General features: G+C 45.3%; 1 protein-coding gene across 1 annotated transcript in view; it reads left to right on the top strand.

Annotated features, from left to right (window-relative positions):
• LCT (lactase) overlaps positions 1 to 14,751 on the top strand; it is a 64,039-nt gene that overhangs the window by 14,066 nt on the left and 35,222 nt on the right. Inside the window, exons 4-6 of the mRNA XM_037733513.1 lie at positions 2,462 to 2,564; positions 4,341 to 4,419; positions 7,764 to 8,484. Coding sequence (XP_037589441.1) covers positions 2,462 to 2,564; positions 4,341 to 4,419; positions 7,764 to 8,484 — 903 coding nt within the window. The remainder of the gene's footprint in view (positions 1 to 2,461; positions 2,565 to 4,340; positions 4,420 to 7,763; positions 8,485 to 14,751) is intronic.

Below are 14,751 nucleotides of genomic sequence, written 5' to 3'. Positions count from 1 at the left end.
AGACAGGGTTTCACCATGTTGGCCAGGCTGTTCTCGAACTCCTGACCTCAAGTGATCCGCCTGTCTCAGCCTCCCAAAGTTCTGGGATTGTAGGCATGAGCCACTGCACCCGGCTACCACATTTTCAAGACACTTCTACCAGTGTCTGGGTAAAACAGTGAAACTTCAGTCTGTAGCTGGCCAGCCAAATAGTGAAACTCTCCCTGGACAAACTTAGCAGCCATTTATAAGCACTCTGCAATGGTTCTCTCTTTCTTTTACTTCCTTGGGTAGGGTTGGCCCCTCAGAAGCAGCCTCAAAGATTCGGAATGATAGCTGACAACAGCTGAACCAGAGAGGACACTGTTCCTTCCTGGGATTGTGTTCACATGCCTAGTAGCATTTCCATGCACAATTATCACACCCAGTACAGGAAGAACAGCTGAGTCTGCCCTGAGGACAGGAGCTAAGTTGTGTCCCCAGGAGCCTGAATCGTGCTGCCCACCTTTCCAATGTCCCCTCCCTGTCCCGGAACCCCACCCTCCTCTTAAAGAGGCTGCTTCCTGTGGGCTGCGAGGGAAGAGGGCAAAAGCAGGGCAGGGAGGGGCAGGCACCTGCTCCCAGGGGCCTTCAGCGGCCACTCCCCAATGGCACACAGTTGTCCAGTGGCCTGAGGATAGACTCGAGCCCAACACATCAATGATGAGCCACAACACACCCCTGGGATCTCAGTTCTACAGGAGGCACATGAGGAGGTCCCACATCCACTTATCAGAAAAAGCTTTGCTCCCCAGGGAGTTCTCCGCTTGGCAGAAGGCAGGACAGAGGCCTCCAAGGCTACTCTACCTCTCCAGCACTATATGCCATTGCCGGCTGCCCCATGGCATATCCATCTTTCAGGTCGGAGAAAACCCTTGCTTTCCTAAGCACGCCACCTTTGGTCATTTGTCCCTCTTGTATTGATGTAGCACAGGGAGGGGTAAGGACCATGTGGAGTTGCAGCTTCACTAACTGTGGTCGTGGGCAACCCACTCAGCCTCTTAAGCTTCTGATGCCCCATCTGTAAGGAAAGGACATTGCACTCCAGCCTGGCCAACACAGTGAAGCACTGTCTCTACCAAAAATACAAAAATTAGCTGGGCGTGGTGGCGGGTGTCTATAATCCCAGCTACTCAGGAGGCTGAGGCAGGAGAATCACTTGAACCCAGGAGGAGGATGTTGTAGTGAGCCAAGATTGTGCCACTGCACTCCAGCCTGGGCGACAGAGCTAGACCCCATCTCAGAAATAAATAAAGTGAAGTCATACAGCGTCAGCCCTGAGACGTTTTCTATGATACTGATATGGCTAAAAATAAGAAGAAATTACATTTACTTCAGTTTTAATGACAGCACCTATAACATTTTCTTTCTTTTTGTTTGAGATGGATTCTTGCTCTTGTTGCCTAGGCTGGAGTGCAGTGATGCAGTCTCGGCTCACTGCAACCTCTACCTCCAAGCAGTTCTCCTGTCTCAGCTCCCAAGTAGCTGGGATTACAGGCATACGCCACCAAGCCTGGCTAATTTTTATATTTTTAGTAGAGATGGGGTTTTGCCATGTTGGTCAGGCTGGTCTCGAACTCCTGACCTCAGGTGACCCACCCTCTTGAGCCTCCCAAATTGCTGGGATTACAGGCATGAGCCACCACATCCACTGGGCTCCTGTAACTTTTTGTTATGGAAAATTTCTAACATCCAAAAGTAGAAAAAGTATGATGAACCCCTATGATACCATCTCCAGCTGCAAGAGCTTTTGGCTCATAGCTAATCTTCTTTCACCTAACCCATAATTTCTATCTCCCAAACTAGATTTTTAATTTTAAAAAAATGTTTATTTAGAGATAGGATCTTGCTCTGTCACCCAGGCTGGAGTGCAGTGGTGCAGTCATAACTCAATGCAGCCTTGAACTCCTGGGTTCAAGCCATCCTCCTGGCTCAGCCTGCCAACTAGCTGGAACTACAGGCATGCATCACCATGCTCAGCTAACCAAACTCGATTATTTTGAAGCAAATCCCAGACATTCATAGATACAGCAATGGTGGCCTCTTTATTTATTTATTTTTTCTTTTTTTTAATTCTTTTTTTAGTTTTTGTTTTTTTTTTTTAAATGGTGGCCTCTTAACTAAGCTGCTTTAGTAGCATAGGCTCCAGATGTGAGCAGTGGCCTTGTTCCTGATCCTAACACTGTGCTTGGCACTAAGAGGTGCCCTCTAAGCCTGAGATGAAGGAAGAGGTGAAGGTGGGACTTGGTGGGGAGGGTAGACTATGTTACTGAAAACTGTAGTTCTTTCTCCTTCAGAGTCAGCTCCTTCAATTAACTGAGATAGCTAGGAGTCATTTCCAAAGCCAGAGTAAGTGGCACAGCTTATCATCTTGAAACGCTGTCCATTATTAAGATGCTTTCCAGGTAGCTTCAGTTTACTTGCTGGTCCTTCTCTTTTTCAGACTATTAAGCCAAAAGTGAAAGTTTTCATCTTCAACCTAAAACTCTCAGGCTGCCCCTCCACCATGAAGAGCCCAGCCAGGCTGCTTTTCAGCCTTTTCGAAGGTGAGTGGACCATTGCCAGAGAGGTTTTGAGTGACATTTGGTGCACTGGTGTGCTGGGTAGCAGTCTTGAAAGTCTGGGGTTCTAATGGGAGGAGGAGCATGGCAGGAAAGCTAGTCTGAGAGTCTGCCCCAGATTAGGTTAGTGTACTCTGCCTTCCTACTGATGGTCCCTTGCAACCATCTCCCCTTGCCCCAAGAAAAAGGAGAAGTTCTACACAAGGATGCCTCTTATAGATGTAAAGATCGTCAGGCCTCAGCTATGAGTTGTAAGCATGGAAACTCATCTTTGCCTCCTTCCATTACCTCTCCCTCCAAGGTCTCTCATCTCTGCTCCTCTTAGCAGGGCTGTCCTATGCCCCTCTCCAGCCAGCCCTCCATGCTTACCCTTGTTCCATGTCCCCATTATCTCAGCTTGCACATGGCACTGGTGGGTACCTGACCAAGATGCTAGGAATTTTCAAGGGTAGGACTGATGGTTCAAAGGCCGTCTTCCTAGTATCTCTTAGTTCAAATTCTTGAGAGTGAATCTGAGCATTGGCCATGGATCAGGAGGCTGCTCTTGGTCCAGTCAAGTCAGGGGAAAGGTGGGGTCTGTGATAGCATTGAGGCTGGCAGTCACTGGAGTCTCTGCAAGAAGGGAGGAAGGGGCAGAGGGGAATGTGCTTGAGGGCCGTGTTAGTCAGGCCTGTCACTCTTGTCCCTAGGCCAGAGTATGGGAGAAGTCAGTAGTGTTCTTTCTACCACCGTGTCTTAGTCTCTTGTATTGCTATAATACAATACCCTAGAATGTGTAATTTATAACGAAAAGTTTATTTAGCTCATGGTTCTGGGGACTGGGAAGTTCAAGATCTGGCAGCCACATCTGGTCAGCTTCTGGTGAGGGCCTCATGCTGCATCCTAACATGGCAGAGAAGTGAAAGGGGAAGCGAGTGTCTGCAAATAGATGAAACACCAGAGGCAGCCTCACTTTATAACAACCACTGTCATGGTAACTAATCCAGTCCCACTAGAGTGGGAACTCACTCGCTCCCTGGAGACTGCACTAATCCCTTCATGAGGGCAGATCCCTCATGACCCAAATGCCTTTTACAGGTCCCATAACCTCTCAACAATGTTACAGTGGCAGTTAAATTTCAACATGAGTTTTGGTGGGGACAAACCACATCCAAACCATAGCACACCTAGAACCCCTGCCAGCATTGGGTTGTCTCCACAGGGCCCCTGAAGTTCATCTGTAGATACCATTTAATAACCCTTATCTGAACTCACCTTTGATGGCATAACAATTTCTGTTCTTAGATCTCCCCTGTCTCTAAATGGTTAAAATTGTAACTTTTCTGTTTACGTGTATTTTACCACACTTTAAAAAATATTCCATCCCTTTCTAATCTTTGAGTTCTTCTAAATCAATTGTTCTCAGAGTTGTGGTCCCCAGACCAACAGCATCAACATCAGCATCACTTGGTATCTCGTTAGAAATGCATATTCTTGAGCCCTACCTGAGACCTACTGCATCAGACACTCTGGGGGTGGGACCAGCAACTTGTGTTTTAACATGCTCTACCAGTGATATTGATTCACACTGAAATCTGAGACCCACTTTTTGAGTAATAAGTAAGTAGAATTCACTTCTGAGCCCATGGTATTTTCCAAGGGGGCTTAGAACCTTTGTTTGGCGTTTGGGTGTGTTGTATAAGTGAGCAAAACTGTTGATTTCAGACGTGCGTTTTCTTAGTTGACATTCACCTAGAGTTAATTTAACTACTTCTCTTACAGCCATAAATAAAGACCAAGCGCTCACCATTGGGTTTGATATTAATGAGTTTCTGAGTTGTTCATCAAGTTCCAAGAAAAGGTAATATCAGATTGCCTATTGAACTATCAATAGCTGATATTTGTAGAATACTCTGTTTTCTTTTACATGTATAATCTTATAGGACTGTTGTCATCAACTCTTGGGCCACCAAATTTATTATTGCCATTCAATCGATGAGAAATGACCCAGAAAGAAAGCAGGGAGTCTCTTACTGAGTGGGACTCATGAGGTTCCGCTTTCTCATCTGTCAGTTCACCCAACTGAGATAGTTCACACAACTAGCATGATGGCTCACACCTGCAATCCCAGCACTCTGGTAGGCAATGGTGGGAAGATTGCTTGAGTCCAGGAGTTCAAGTCTGGGCTGAGCAACATGGTGAAACTCTGTCTCTACAAAAAATACAAAAATCAGCCAGGCATAGTGGTGCATGCCTGTGGTCCCAGCTACTTGGGAGACTGAGGTGGGAGGATCGCTTGAGCCCGGGAGGTGGAAGTTGCAGTGAGCTAAGATTGTGCCACTGTACCAGCTAGGATTGGAACCCTTGCCTTCTAGTTTAAGATCTTGTTGGAGACGGTGTGAGCTTGTGGAAGAGTGGCCAGGTTAAAGATAGATCTGACCATCTCACTGAAGTTATATAATGAGTAAGAGAAATGAGTTCTCTGTGCCCACGTCTTCAATACAAAGGATGAAACGTCCCCATGAGGTGGCAGGATGGACAGGAAAGCCAGCTGTTGCAGCAGGGCAGATGCCTAACTTGTCGATGTTTTAGGGACAGAGGTTTTAATCTATGATGGGGTTGTAAACAATGTGTTACTGAATGAATAAAGTCCCAAAGTTTGCAAATAATATACTTTTAAAAATGAGAGCAGATTTTGAGGTTATGCCCATAATTACATTGCTTTCATGCACGCACATCCCACTGTGCTTTTTGAGTGAGAAAAGAATGGCATGGAAGCCAGTACTGGGAATTGTCCAGAACCTCAGCACTCCATGGGGGGATGTCACATGCATGAACATCATGCACCATCCCTTAGGGTGGGACAAAGGCTGGGACAATAATTGACTCCAGACCTTCAGTGGGCATTCTCTTTGTCACTCACCTCTGATATTTCCAGTGCAGCTCTGTTCAGGGTCATAAGCTTCAGTGCCAACACCTCTTTGTACTTTTCCTCTTCTGGTACTTGACTGTCCTGAGCTATATTCTCCGGTTGTTCCATCCTTTCGATCCATTTCAAGTCAGCAGTTCAGATCAACATACCCCCAGCAGCAGCTGTACCTCAGGCTTTATGTGGCAGTGCAAACTTGCAATGGACAGACATGGGTCAGCACTGCTTCCCGACCACACCTGGAGTCAGCCAGGAAGGACTGTCTGTGGCTTCAGGAAAGAAAACTCAACAGGCCATAATAAAATGGGTTCCCAGAGAAGCCAGTGATTACAAGCAACACCAGCTCTGAGGTTCTCTCAGCACTTAGTGGTGCTTTACCTGAAGGGGAGGTCCAACACGACCTAATATTAGACAGCCAGCAGCCCCTACTCAGGAGGATGTGGTTGGAGAACCTGCTGAGTGCAGGGGCAGTGGGTGAGGAATGGTTCAGAAAGGACTAACATAGTTTTCTCCCTCAGAATTTTAGACCTTATAGGGGAGATAGAGGCCCCCAAACAACTCTCACATGAGAATTTGGCAGGAGACACATAGCACTGCACCCTGAAAAAGGGAGAACTGAGAAGCCCTGGGTGTGGAGCCTGAGGCATCATCATGTGCTACATCCCTCCCTATGACCACTAAACCCAGGGCTCCCAGCTCCAAGCCTGTACAGCAAGTTCTGTTTCATCCCAGGGCAGTTTGTTTCCTCAGACCTCTTTTCATGCAGTCCAGGAGGAAGGAGTCAGGGCCAGAAGGACTGGGTGAGAGTGAGGTTCGGAGCAGCAAAGGCTGTGTTTATGGGCACCGTGGAGCGGCGCCGCGTCCCCGGCAGCGCTCCACAGTGGCAGGTGTGTTGGGATCATCCACAGGGAGAGGATCATTTCCCTTCCCCACTGCTTTAACAAATGTCAGGGAGTTGTGCTGAGTGAAACAGAAGGCGCTTAGGTTTGGAGGAAGCCTCCTGGAAGGTGACCCAGGCCCAGGCTTCACTCCTTGAGAGGAAGATCTCTGTGTAGTGTCCCTGTCACTTCTCCCAGTTCTGCACTGTAGGCCAGCTGGTACAGGCGCCATCCCCTCTCCACATGATGGCTGTGTGACAGGGAGATGCTCTTGTACTCCAACTTCTTTTCCCCAGGCATGTGCCACGCTTTCTCCTCCAGACCCTCACACCTACTTCTGCCAACCCGTCCTCAAGGCCGCCCTCTGCTGGGTGTAATTTGCAGCATGCATGCTTTCCCACCCCTAGGACATGTCTCACTGGCTGTGAAATCAATTTAGAAGTTGGCAATCACAATTGAAAAAAAGAAAAAGGAGGAAAGGAGAACTGGAGGGAGGAAGATGAACTAGAGTAAAATAGAAAATATTAGACCACATTTTGTATAAATGCAGCATGTACTTTTATGTGATGTTTTATTTCATATGCATATATATACATACACATACATGCACATAAACATGTATGTATACGAGGTTAAAAGCACAGAATCTGCTCCACTGCCTGCAAGATGTATGGTCAAGGAGAAGTTACTCATAATCACCAGGAATCCAGGGTCCTTCGTTGTTACTTTGTCACCTTTAACAAGATTTCTACCTCATGGTCCAGGATGGATGCTTGAGCTCCTGCTATTATGTGTGAAATCCAAGCAGCAGGAATAAGAAAGGAGGCAGTAGCCAGGACTGATATTTAGTTGGTCCACATCAGTGTACTTCTATACCAGCTGATAAATAGCCGCTGGCTCCCTGAAGTCAGGAAGTTTCTCATTTCTTTAAGTCTGTTTCCTCCTGTGTAGGATGAGAATTAATCATTGCAGTACCCATCTCAGAAATTTGTTGGGAAAATTAAATTAGATAATACACATTCATTCTTATCACAGTGGCCAGCACAGAATCAAGGCTCAATAAATTGAAGACATTGTTATTATTAGCTATGTTATACGAACAGTAAATTATAAGAAGAATAAAATATGACACTAGAATTGAAGACAATATTCAAGGGCAATCTAATACAGAGAACAGTAGCATTGTTCCTGTTTTAACCATGAAAGAGCAAGAATCACTAACCTCAGAAGGGGTAATAATAATTTTCCTGTCTACCAGTCACTTTCTGTCCATGGCTTTGCAGATAGGACTTTTGACTTAGTGTCTCTGGAATCTATCTGATTAAACACAGTAGTCATCTCTAGGGGGCATTTGTAACTGACAGTGTCATTCATTTTTATGTCCCTTCAATCCCACAGCACATCTTGTTCTCTGACTGGCAGCCTGCCCCTTCAGCCTGACCAGCAGGAGGACCGCGAGACCACACGTTCCTCTCTTGCCTCGGCCTATCAGAGAGCCTGGGAATCATTTGCCAATCAGTCCAGGGCAGAAAGGGACACTTTCCTGCAGGACGTTTTCCCTGAAGGCTTCCTCTGGGGCACCTCCACAGGAGCCTTTAACGTGGAAGGAGGCTGGGCCGAGGGTGGGAGAGGACCGAGCATCTGGGATCCACGCAGGCCCCTGAACACCACTGAGGGCCAAGCAACACCAGAGGTGGCCAGCGACAGCTACCACAAGGTGGTCTCTGACATCGCCCTGCTTCGTGGCCTCCGGGCTCAGGTGTACAAGTTCTCCATCTCCTGGTCCCGGATCTTCCCCATGGGGCACAAGAGCAGCCCCAGCCTCCCAGGCATTGCCTACTACAACAAGCTGATTGACAGTCTGCGGGACACGGGCATCGAGCCCATGGCCACGCTGTTCCACTGGGACCTGCCTCAGGCCCTGCAGGATCATGGCGGATGGCAGAATGAGAGTGTGGTGGATGCCTTCCTGGACTATGCAGCCTTCTGCTTCTCCACGTTTGGGGACCGCGTGAAGCTGTGGGTGACCTTCCATGAGCCGTGGGTGATGAGCTACGCAGGCTATGGCACTGGTCAACACCGTCCCGGCATCTCTGACCCAGGAGTGGGCTCTTTTAAGGTACTTCCCATCCCTGCAGCTCCTACTAATTGGTGGAGAAAGGACAGTGGCTGGAAGAAAATAATTTTCTCTGTTTTCTTCCATCAGCAAGCCTTTACTTTTTGTTCTTTCTTTAAAGGAAATCAGAGGGAGGGAAAGAACCATAAATTGTTAATCGCCTGGCCAGGTGCAGTGGTTCATGCTGGTAATCCCAATCACTGTGGGAGGCCGAGGTGAGCAGATTGTTTGAGTACAAGAGTTCAAGACCAGACTGGGCAACATGGCGAAATCCTGTCCCTACAAAAAAACACAAAAATTAGCCAGGCATAGTGGTGCACGCCTGTGATCCCAGCTACCCAGGAGACTGAGGTGGGAGGATCACTTCAGCCAGCACGCCAAGGCTGCAGTGAGCCAAAATGCTGCCATTGTGCTCCAGCCTGGTCAACAGAGCAAGACCCTGTCTCAAAAAAAAAAAAAAAATTATTAATCACCTTATTTTGTCCAGACACTGTACTGGTACTTTTAAAATATAATAGTTATTACATCCTCAGAATAGCACTGATGGATGAGAGAGGGTCGGAGAAGATAAACAATATGGTCATGATGACATTGTTAATGAGTCACCAGGTGGAAGTCAGGATTTGAGCCCAAGTCTTCTTGACTCCAAATCAAGTTCCTCATGTCACTTAGTGACAAGGGACAGAAAGCTCAACCCAAAGTGACTTAACCCAGGAGAGAATTCACAAGTTCAGAAGGTTGAAAAGTCTTCATTTAGCCTGATCAGGGTAGAATTTGATGAGAACACAGGCAGTGTCACGAGGACCCAGTTCTCCCTCTCTTGTTCCCCTTGTTGGCTTTATTCTTGGGCTGCTTTGCAGCCAGATGGCAGCAACCCTGTTTCTGTTTTTTCAAAACCAGTAGGGAAAAAAGCTGGCCCCTCTCCTGTTCTTCCCAACAGAAGTGTCCCTATGTCTCATGGTCTCTCAGTGGGTCACATGCCCACCCTGAACCCGTTGCTGGGTCCTGCTGGGAGCTGTGGCGACTGACTGATTTGGGCCAAGGGCCCATCCTTTACTCCTCAATATGCTACCTGAGAGGTGAGGAGGTGGAGAGGGAAGAGGCAAGGAGGTGTTGGCTTTCCAGACGGCAGTCAGGGCATCATTTAAACAAGAAGGGGATATAAACCTGGCATGGTGGTTCACACCTATAATCCGAGCACTTTGGGAGGCTGAGGCGGGTGGATCACCTGAAGTCGGGAGTTTGAGACCAGCCTGACCAACATGGAGAAACCCCATCTCTACTGAAAGCACAAAATTAGCTGGGCGTGGTGGCACATGCCTGTAATCCCAGCTACTCAGGAGGCTGAGGCAGGAAAATCGCTTGAACCTGGGAAGCGGAGGTTGTGATGAGCCAAGATCATGCCATTGCACTCCAGCCACCTGGGCAATAAGAGCGAAACTCCATTTCACACACACACACACACACACACACACACACACACACACACACACACAAAGGTGGGGGTGATGTATATACTTGGCACAAAATTTTAAGTGGTTATAGGTATTTTCCATTATTTCCCTTTTTCTTCAGAACCTCCCAGAAAACCCACCAGCTTTCTCTGACAGTGTTCTTCAGGATGGACATGTTAGTCTGCCTTTCCCCTGTCACTGTTTGTGTTCTGTTCTTAAAGATGAGTATTTCCAGCTGGGCGCAATGGCTCATGCCTGTAATCCCAGTACTTTGAGAGGCTGAGGCAGGCAGATCACCTGAGGTCAAGAGTTTGAGACCAGCCTGGTCAACATGGCGAAACCCCGTCTCTACTAAAATACAAAAATAGCTGGGCATGTTGGTGGGCAGCTGTAATCCCAGCTACTTTGGAGGCTGAGGTAGGAGAATCGCTTGAACCTGGGAAGTGGAGGTTATAGTGAGCCAAGATGGCGCCACTGCACTCCAGTCTGGGCCACCTGAGTGACAAAGCAAGACTTCATCTCAAAAAAAAAAAAAAAAGATTATTTCCTGTGCCTTGTGCTAGGTGTTAAAGAGGGGTCACAGCCGTGCCCTGGGCATGTTATAGCCTTTTGGGGAAGATGATGCTAACACACATAGCAAAATTACAGAACTTTTCAAAAAGACCACAACTATGGTGATTTGGAACACCGTGAATAAATGACTCGATGGAATGCCAAACATCGTAGCACATGAGTCATAGCTTCCATTCAGCTCTTGCACAGCAAGTGACTGCACATATGGAGTCACTTTGCTACGCACCTTCTGAAAATGGAAGGTTTGAAATCTTCTATTTGACTCCTTGTTGTAAAACTTATCTAAATCTTTTCTTCTTAGTCATTTCTTACCCTTTGAACTGTGGCTCCTGAGATATCTTTACAGAGGCTTTGATGAGAAAGTCCCCTTCACTTTTCTCCTTCAGTTCTTCCCTTTATTTATTAGTCAAATATTAGAACATTATTGTCTTAGTGAGCTTGAGCTGATATAACAAAACACCATAGACTGCTTGTTTAGACAACAGATATTTATTTCCCACCATTGTGGAGCTGGGGAAGTCCAAGATCAAGGGGCCAGCATGGTCGGGCCCTGGTGAGGGTGCTCTTCCTGTACTGCAGACAGCCACCTTCTTGCTGTCCTCATATAGGGGTGGTAGGGAGAGCTCGCTTGTATCTCTTCTTATAAGGACACTAATACCACCACCATGAGGGTCCCACCCTCATGACCTCCTCTAAACCTAATCATCCCTCAAAGGCACCCTCTCCAAATACCATCACACTAGGGATTAGGGCTTCAACATATGAATTTTGATGCAGTACCTAATTCAGTTCATAGCAACTATTAAAGAAAAATTTTAAAGGAAAAAAAAAAGTCTTTTATTATTTTACACTATCTCCTTCCAGTCTTGGCTTCTTTGCATTTATTGTGTTGTCACAGGGAACCTCAGATTATTGCGCACTGTTTATTTGATACCATGCCATTAGTACTTTTCCCTAATTGTAAGCTGTCACAATGACTGTTTTGATGCTTGTCTAATATTCCACTGAACTCCCTTCCTGATACTGGCTAATTTAGAAGGCAGACATCCTTGCTTTTCAGAAAGGAGCATAATTTGCCATTACAGTTTAGAATTCAATTAAGGACTAATATTTGGGATGTGAGAAGCAGCCAGATGTTTTAGTGATTATGGCCTGTTTTGACATGAGATTCTTCAGAAGTAAATGTCATCCTCTTCAGATGATAAAAAGGCAAAAGGGAAGCAAGCTAAGATTTTGCAAACTCACTCCTGCTCTCTGAGTTTCTGCTCGATGCTTTATATACAAGTATTTAATCCTCCCAGATGGATCCGTAATTACCTACTTCTTGCCAACAAGAAAGCTGAAGTTGAGAACAAATTGTCAAAGTTAACAAGTTACTGACAGAGTCAAGATATAAGTTTAGGCTTGTTATATTTCAGACACCCTCCTTTTGCCCCTACTTCCCACAAAAAGCTGCTGCTGTTTGTAAGAGCATGAGTTAAGCCTACAAAGAAACTCCTAGTTTGGTTTTTCTTTCTAGATTCCGTTAAATACAAAGAACAAGTAGGCAAGAAACAGTGCTCCTCTCCCTTGTGTGCTAATTAAAATAACCCTCCCCATGGACTAATTTCTCAACAAACACTTATTAAGGACAGAGGCAGAATAGCAGTATGGGTGACAGTAACAGGCTTGGAGTCAGACTGCCAGGGGCTTGTTCTCACTTTACTCCTGACTGTGGGTCTTCTGGAGTTACTGCATAACTCTGGATCTCGTTTTCCCCATCTCTGTAGTGATGGTCATTATTGTACCTGCCATATGAGGTTGTGGTGAGGATTACAAGAGAGAATTCATTAAGTAGCAGGTGCCCAATACATGTTAGTTATTGTTAATGTGGTTGTTGATGCTGTTATTTTGTTGACAATGTTGAAGAATTGCTGTTGACTTGTTGACGTCAACATCGTTGATGTTATTGACTTGTTTACATTGGTGTTGATTTCTTGACATTGTTGACATTATTAGTAGCGGTCTTGTTCATATTCTTGTTAACTTTAATATTGACTTGTTGATATCATGTTGGTGCCAATGTTATTTGTTGATGACTTGATGTTAACATTAGTACTGATGTCAGTTTGACAACGTCAATGATACTTTTTTTTAAAATTTTATTTATTGTACTTTAGGTTCTGGGGTACATGTGCAGATCATGCAAGATTGTTGCATAGGTACACACATGGCAATGTGGTTTGTCATCCATCCCCTCATCACCTACATCTGGCATTTCTCCCCATGTTATCCTTCCCTGACCTCTGCACCACCCCCTGCCGCTGTCCCTCCCTTGTCACCCCTCAACAGAGCTCAAGGAAATAAGAGAGGACACAAACAAATGGAAAAACCCCCAGTGTGTGACGCTCCCATCCCTCTGTCCATGTGTTCTCATTGTTCATCACCCGCCTATGAGTGAGAACATGCGGTGTTTGATTTTCTGTTCTTGTGTCAGCCTGCTGAGAATGATGGTTTCCAGATTCATCCATTTCCCTACAAAGGACACAAACTCATTGTTTTTTATGGCTGCATAAATGGTCATATACAATGGTGTATATGTGCCACATTTTCCTTGTCCAGTCTATCGTTGACAGGCATTTGGGTTGGTTCCAGGTCTTTGCTTTTGTAAATAATGTCGTTATGAACATACATGTGCATCTGTCTTTGTAATAGAATGATTTATAATCCTTTGGGTATATACCCAGTAACGGGATGCTGGGTCAAATGGAATTTCTATTTCTAGGTCCTTGAGGAAGCGCCACGTTGTCTTCCACAATGGTTGAACTAGTTTACACTATCACCAACAGTGTAAAAGTGTTCCTATTTCTCCACATCCTCTCCAGCATGTGTTGTCTCCAGATTTTTTAAAGATCACCATTCTAACTGGCGTGAAGTGGTATCTCAATGTAGTTTTGATTTGCATTTCTCTAATGACCAGTGATGATGAGCAGTTTTTCATATGTTTGTTGGCCTCATATATGTCTTTTGAAAAGCGTTCATATCCTTCTCCCACTTTTGAATGGGTTTTTTTTTTCTTGTAAATCTGTTTTAGTTCTTTGTAGATTCTGGATATTAGCCCTTTGTCAGATGGGTAGATTGCAAAAAATTTTTCCCTTTCTGTTGGTTGCCAGTTCACTCTAATGATTGTTTCTTTTGCTGTACAGAAACTCTGGAGTTTAATTAGATCCCATTTGTCTATTTTGGCTTTCGTTGCCATTGCTTCTGGTGTGTTAGTCATGAAGTCCTTACCTATGCCTATGTCCTGAATGGTTTTGCCTAGGTTTTCTTCTAGATTTTTTTTATGGCATTAGGTCTTATGTTTAGATCTTTATCCATCTGGAGTTGATTCTAGTGTAAGGTGTCAGGAAGAGGTCCAGTTTCTGCTTTCTGCACACTGCTAGCTAGTTTTCCCAACTCCATATATTAAACAGGGAGTCCTTTCCCCATTGCTTGTTTTTGTTAGGTTTGTCAAAGATCAGATGGTTGTAGAAGTGTGGCATTGCCACCAGGGCCTCTGTTCTGTTCCATTGGTCTATATCTCTGTTTTGGTACCAGTACCATGCTGTTTTGATTACTGTGGCCTTGTAGTATAGTTTGAAATCAGGTAGCATGATGCCTCTGGCTTTGTTCTTTTTGCTTAGGATTGTCTTGGTTATGCGGGCTCTCTTTTGGTTCCATATGAAGTTTAAGGTGGTTTTTTCCAGTTCTGTGAAGGAGGTCATTGGTAGCTTGATGGGGATAGCGTTGAATCTATTAATAACTCTGGGCAGTGTGGCCATTTTCACAATACTGATTCTTCCTATCCATGAGCATGGACTGTTTCTCCATTTGTTTGTGTCCTCTCTTATTTCCTTGAGGAGTGGTTTGTAGTTCTCCTTGGAGAGGTCCATTACATCCTTTGTTAGTTGTATTCCTAGGTATTATATTCTCTTTGTAGCAATTGTGAATGGAAGTTCGTTCATGATTTGGCTCTCTGTTAGTCTGTTATTGGTGTATAGAAATGCTTATGATTTCTGCACATCGATTTTGTATCCTGAGACTTTGCTAAAGTTGCTTGTCAGTTTCAGGAGATTTGGGGCTGAAATGATAGGGTCTTCTAAATATACAATCATGTTGTCTGCAAATAGGGACAATTTGACTTCCTCTTTTCCTAATTGAATACCTTTATTTTTTTTTCTTGCCTAATTGCTCTGGCTAGAACTTCCAATACTATATTGAATAG

Source organism: Cebus imitator, unplaced genomic scaffold, assembly GCF_001604975.1.
Source record: "Cebus imitator isolate Cc_AM_T3 unplaced genomic scaffold, Cebus_imitator-1.0 Scaffold534, whole genome shotgun sequence".
NCBI classification, from domain to species: Eukaryota; Metazoa; Chordata; class Mammalia; order Primates; family Cebidae; genus Cebus; species Cebus imitator.
Note: the sequence above shows the minus strand (reverse complement) of the source record. Positions and strands in the feature narration are given on the sequence as shown.